This window comes from Nicotiana tabacum, chromosome 5, assembly GCF_000715075.1.
Source record: "Nicotiana tabacum cultivar K326 chromosome 5, ASM71507v2, whole genome shotgun sequence".
NCBI classification, from domain to species: domain Eukaryota; kingdom Viridiplantae; phylum Streptophyta; class Magnoliopsida; order Solanales; family Solanaceae; genus Nicotiana; species Nicotiana tabacum.
The window spans coordinates 75,107,536-75,113,785 of NC_134084.1; the positions used below are offsets into that span (position 1 = coordinate 75,107,536).

General features: G+C 33.7%; 1 protein-coding gene across 1 annotated transcript; it reads left to right on the forward strand.

The window, feature by feature from the left end:
• The first annotated feature begins 2,146 nt into the window (after positions 1–2,146).
• Positions 2,147–5,433, forward strand: LOC107816649 (protein terminal ear1 homolog). The gene is made up of 5 exons (XM_016642383.2): positions 2,147–3,134; positions 3,271–3,871; positions 4,344–4,469; positions 4,550–4,691; positions 4,978–5,433. The coding sequence occupies exons 1-5, from the start codon at positions 2,405–2,407 to the stop codon at positions 5,377–5,379; spliced, it is 2,001 nt and encodes a 666-aa protein (XP_016497869.1). The 5' UTR covers positions 2,147–2,404; the 3' UTR covers positions 5,380–5,433.
• The last annotated feature ends 817 nt before the right edge of the window (positions 5,434–6,250 follow it).

A 6,250-nucleotide genomic window follows, 5' to 3' on the forward strand; every position in this document is an offset into this window, starting at 1 on the left:
GTACTTCGGATTTTTGGATATCCGAATATTCAAAAATTTATATTTTATATTTAATCCATCATCCATATGTCAATAGTAATAAGTCCAATACCCTACCCATTAGATATTACCATATATATTCAATAGTAATTACTAAGTTATTATGATAATACTTTCTATTTGGACATGGTTTTACTATTTTTATTTTTTATCTGTCGTATTAATGTCTCTATTGTATTTTTTATTTTTATTTTTTATATAATAATTTCATTACTTTAATATTTCATTTGGATGATTGCAGTGAGAATGAAGGACTTTTCAGGGCAATTTAACATAAGTACTTCATTTGAATATTCATTTTTGTAAAAAGAAGAGACATCTCAACTTATAAGGTCAAAACCAAAAATCCAAAATATCCTAACCGATTAATCCGAAACTGAACTTAAAAAATCCGATCCAATCGAACTTATTTGGATTGGATTTGGATTGTCATTTCATCAATCCAAAAACTAAAAATCCAAACCGAAATTTCATATGCAATCCGAACTGCCCGAACGTCCACCCCTAGGGGGTGGGGTGGGTTGGTAAGAGTGGAGAAGGTTGAAAAGGAGCTTTGGAGAATGTTTTCCCTTCTTTTGATAAGGAAAACATTTTCCTCCAATTGGAGGAAAATGAATTAATAAAGAAAATATTTTTCAAAACATTTTAGCCAACCAAATATGAAAAAATTGGAAAATATTTTGCTTCATATCAAACACACCCAAAGAAATGACGCAAAAAGAACATACTCCTCAGATCATTATACATGTATCACCTAGTAAAATTTATGCAAGGATGAAAAATCACAATCTTGCATTGATATCAACATTGCAGAGTAGAATTCTTAAATAAACTTGATATAGTTAAAAACTAATAGCCTGTTTGGCCAAAAGTATTTTTTTGGCCAAAAGCACTTTTGGTCAAGCTTCCGGAAAAAAAAAAGTGTTTTTGAGGAGAAGCAGAAGCAGTTTTGAAGAAGCAGAAAAAAATAGCTTCTCTCCAAAAGTACTTTTTTGAGAAACACTTTTGAGAAAATAACTTAGAAGTAGTTTTTTAAAGTCTGACCAAACACTAATTGCTGCTCAGAAGTGCTTTTCAAACTAATTAGCCAAACACAAACTGCTTCTCACCAAAAGTACTTTTGAAAAAAACACTTTTGAAAAAAATTACTTCTCAAAATAAGCTGATTTTTACAACACTGCCAAACGGGCTATAAGTTAAAAAATACCATACACACTACTACATTAGTCTCTTTGTCCTAATTTGCGTAAATGTGTTTTATTGAACACGAAATATAAGAAATAAAGAAAAAAATTGAATATTAACCCTTACCATAGAAGTTTACGAAGTTAGAAACTTTCCGATAGTATAAAGAGAAATTTAAAATTTAAGTGATAGCAAATATAGGAAAATATTATAGGAAAATATTTTTTTGGACTAACTAAAAAGAAAAAAAAGTGTGTTTTACTACTCCTCTACCAAAACAAGTACTAGGAACGTGGCACTATCAATTAGTTCCTAGGGGCATAGATATCTTGCCACTATCACTGATACCGTTTAGTCGTAATTTTTTTTAATCTATATATATAAATAATAAATATAATTAAAGTATTATGTACAATTATACAATATCACTTGCCATTACAGTAATTTATTCATTGGTTCATTTCTTCCACTATTGACACGCCTTATGAAATTTTTTTCGTACGTCACTGTGTACAATTATTATATGGAAAAAATTATCTTTTACGTTTGGGATTTTCATCAAAACCACATTAGTTTTAATATATTGAAGTGATAAAAGACATAATCTGAAACAACATCTCCGTTCCCTTCGGGATAGGGGTAAGATCTCATAGGGGTAAGACCTCTATTCCCTCCCCAGGTTCCACCTGCGAGATTTTGATGGTCTATGTCGTTGATAAAAGACATAATCTCAATATTTAAATGGGGGTATTTCGGTAACTTCAATATATCATTTGACAGTCCCAAAAACATTTGAAGCAAAATTTGGTTAAAAAGATGGTCGTGCATTAGTCGTCTCATATGTTCTTTTAACGTTCTTGAATTGGTTTCTCTCTCTTCTCTCTCTCTCATGCTACATGGACAAGACTCTAGAGACTCCAGTGTATAGAGTGTGCTTCTAAACATAGACCCTAGAGAGAGAAAACTAGATAGAGTAAGCAAAAACCAAAGAGCTACTAGTCTTAATTTATGTCTCAAAAAATATAGTCTAGCTACAGAGATTATCATCACCTGTTATATGCACTGTAGCACCACCATAACTTAGCCAAATTTCCTAGGAAAAGAAACCCCATCTCAATCTCATAGATTCAAAGAAAAAAGCCCATCTCTGCTGATAAAGTTTGTTTCTCCGGTAGAAAAAATGGAGGACAATGGTATGGTTCATGGGAATCTTGATCCTAGAGCCCAAGAATTCATACCAAGATATCCTTTTCACCAACCCCCTAACAATTCTTTACCTTTGCTCCCTAATCAATTTTATTATCCTGCTTATCCATGTCCACCTCAGTTGCCGCCGCCGTTGCCGCCGTCGTTACCGCCATACGGTGATGATGTTGGATACCATCAAGTTACACACACGGCGTACGTTAGCTCAAACCCACCTATGCCTACGCCTTTTTTGCCACCTCCAAGTTCAATGGCTACAAGAACTTTGTTGTTAAGTATGGTTCCAGTTGAAGTGAGTGAGTCTATAGTGAGAAGGGATTTGGAAGTTTTTGGAGATGTTCGAGCAGTGCAAATGGGAAGGTTAAGAGAAGGGATTGTAACGGTTCATTTTTATGATTTGAGGCACGCGCGAGCAGCGTTGATAGAGATTCAAGAACAGAACATGCAACAGCAGTGTCGTTTAAGGAGGCATTATGAGGAGTCTATTTATTCTACTACTATGGGTGGTTTAATTCTTCCCCCTCTTCCATTTCCACTTCCTCCCCCGGCGCGTGGGCTTATTGCTGGAAGAGCTGTTTGGGCTCAGTTTACTTTCCCTCTGACTTCTAGTCTTCCTGATGGGAATAACCAAGGGACACTTGTGATTTTCAATTTGGACTCTCATACTTCTTCTACTTATCTTAGAGATATTTTTCAAGCTTTTGGTATATATGCTAATTTTTTAGTCTTTTTCCTTATTGGTTTTTAATAGTATAATGAATTCTCATATTCCTCGCTTTGGTCCTAGGTGAATATATGTTTTACTTGCTGATTATGTTTGTGTTGAATATATATATTTAGGGAATGTGAAGGAATTGAGAGAGACACCAATGAAGAGGCATCAAAGGTTTGTGGAGTTTTATGATGTAAGAGATGCAGCAAGGGCTTTAACGGAGATGAATGGAAAAGAGATAGATGGGAAGCAATTGTTGATTGAATTCAGTAGGCCAGGTGGAAATAGCAGAAGATTTTCAAGACCTAATTATTCATCACCTAAATTCAGTCGTAATTCAATCAACAACAATTATTCTCCTCCACAAAAATCTCAAAGGGTGTACACTTCACATTCCCAGAAATCAAATTATGGAAACCCTAGTGGAAGTGAGAGTTCAGGTAGTGGGTCTGTTCAAGATTCATTGGCATCTTTGTGTATATCAAATAATGGTAGGCCTGGGAAAATCAAGAATGCCAAAACATGTACTAAAACTATTAGTCCAAGCAGTAGCAGTGTTACAACTTCTTCGTCGAAGCAGATTTTACTACAAGTTAAGAGCAATAAACCATGGAAACAGGCCAGAGATTATGATCCTCGTTTCCTAATTAACGAAGATGCCATTATGGAATCAAATTGCAGTGATACCAGAACTACTGTCATGATTAAAAACATACCCAACAAGTACAGGTAATCATCCTAAATTCAATATTTTATTTCTTTATTTCCTTATATCTATTCATATTCTAATTAATTTCCCCTTTTATGTTTAAATGCTATAGGAAGTCCCCTTTACGCGGTGAATAACTAATGAAGGTTATATGTTGATTAAATAATGTACAAATTGTTATGGAGTGAATAATAATACATGGAAAAATTGTCAAAGGCTATTTTTTTTTAATTTTATGTCATTTCGTATAATATATATAGGAGTACTAGATTTCAGGTAACATATTACTGGGATAATAGCCACCAGTTAAATGTTGCATAAAATTAAGTGGGAATTGTTTTTTCTTATACAGCTGATCAAATGGCATTGCATTTCTAAGTACCCCTCTAATCAAATTTAGTTTAATTTTATACAATATTTTATGTTGTAAAATAGTGTAATAATGTTGGTATTTGGTATATTTGACTGACATATATTTGGGGTGTGGTGCAGTCAGAAGCTGCTGCTGAACATGCTGGACAACCACTGCATTCACTATAACGAGCAGATTGCCGACGGCGATGATCAGCAGCAGCCAAAATCCTCCTACGATTTCGTTTATCTTCCCATTGATTTCATGTGGGTTATTCAATTAAGATTGAATTTTTATCCATTAATTTAATTAGTTCTAACATGTAATCATATAAACTTTTTTTTAGTAACAAGTGCAACGTGGGATATGGATTCGTGAACATGACTTCACCACAGGCAACTTTGAGACTCTACAAAGCTTTTCACCATCAAAGTTGGGAGGTCTTCAACTCTAGAAAAATCTGCCAAGTTACTTATGCTAGATTACAAGTATGTTCCACCTCCCTCTATATTAGTAGCAAATTATTTTTTGTTTTTCCAGCATTGAGCTCATTGTTTAGTTTGTCTTTAAAAACTTTTATTTTGGTTGGCATTAATTTATTGAATAAGTTACATGAGAATTTATGTATGTATTATTTTATGTGTATTAGCAATAAAATTAAATTATTTTAGAGACAGAAAAAATGTGTTAAAATAAGTAGTTAATTCATGTATTAAAAATTTGTTGTTTTAGTATGGAGTAATTAGTTTGTGATTAAAAAATGCATGAATGAAGGGAATAGAAGCACTAAAAGAACATTTCAAGAACTCAAAGTTCCCATGTGAAGCAGAGGAATACATGCCAGTAATATTCTCACCACCTCGAGATGGCAAGTTATTAACAGAAGCTGTTCCTATAGTGGGTCGAGGAATGAACCCTCCTCCATTACTCCTTTCTGCCGTCACTTCCTATAAGGAACAAGAAGAAGAAGAGGAGTCTGATTCGGTAGAACAACTACTAGTGGAAGAAGTTGGTAGGCTAGTAGATGATAATGAAAATGGCTATATGGACAGAACTAATGATGACAAAGAAGCAAGAAACGGCGGCGTTGGTGTTGGTGTTGGTGTTGGTGAAGAAGATTACGATGACGACAACAACAATGATTCAAGATCATTTGCTGCTTCCATCTGCATGTAAAGATTTTATACTTGTCTTGTTGACATTTACAAAATCCTATGAAGAAAAAGAAAAGATTTCATTTCATGTTTCATGTGGAAGGGGAAAATTAAAAAATCGACCACTCCCCATGGCTGAAAACTGGCACAAAGGAAACAGCTTGCTACCACCCAATGGGTTTGCGTGTAAATCTCTCTTTTTCTACTCAAAAAAGCACTCTTCTGATCTCTCTACCTCGATCAAGGGAAAAGAACCCAACCCTTTCAGTCATACTCCTCTCACATACTTGTGTAGTGTAGTTTTAAGTTTAGCATTTTACTATTCTCTCTCTCTGTTGGATGGATAATTTCTTTGTCTTTGCAACATTGGTCTGTTTTCGTTGTAAAAATCTTTTGCATTCAAAGCAAGAATTCCATCTTTTTCGTTTTCACTTTTCCCAGGGTTGTGCATGTTTTGTTTTCCTTTATTAATCAATTACTCCATGGAGACCGAGTGTAGTATGGTTCAAGTTAATATGTTATGATAAGTTATTTATTATTCATTTCCAGTTAATAATCAATGCTTTTTAAATTAAATTTCTGTTTTATGCACTGTTTTTGTAAACCTTTCTATTAGCTTAAGTTCTTTTCAAGTAATAATTGGATTGGACAAATATTTTACACTGTTAATACACACTAACATAAACTCTTTTATGTATTCTCTCATAATGGATAATCCCTTTGTATTTCTTTTGTTCTCTCTTTGAAACATTGGTCTGTTATCGTTGTAAAACTAGTAAAATCAAAGGACTAGATCTTTTTCATTAAAAGCAAGAATCCAATTCTTTTGGATTTACTTTTCCGAGGATATTGAGCATGGTTTATTTTTCTTTGTCAATCAATTTTTCGGGGTC

What these genes read in the sequence shown, in the direction of transcription:
- LOC107816649 (XM_016642383.2), top strand. Translation starts at nt 2,405, where the DNA reads ATGGAGGACAATGGTATGGTTCATGGGAATCTTGATCCTAGAGCCCAA. An exon ending in TATCTTCCCATTGATTTCAT is followed by an intron (nt 4,470 to 4,549) that starts GTGGGTTATTCA and finishes ACTTTTTTTTAG; the next exon opens with TAACAAGTGCAACGTGGGAT. An exon ending in TTACTTATGCTAGATTACAA is followed by an intron (nt 4,692 to 4,977) that starts GTATGTTCCACC and finishes GCATGAATGAAG; the next exon opens with GGAATAGAAGCACTAAAAGA.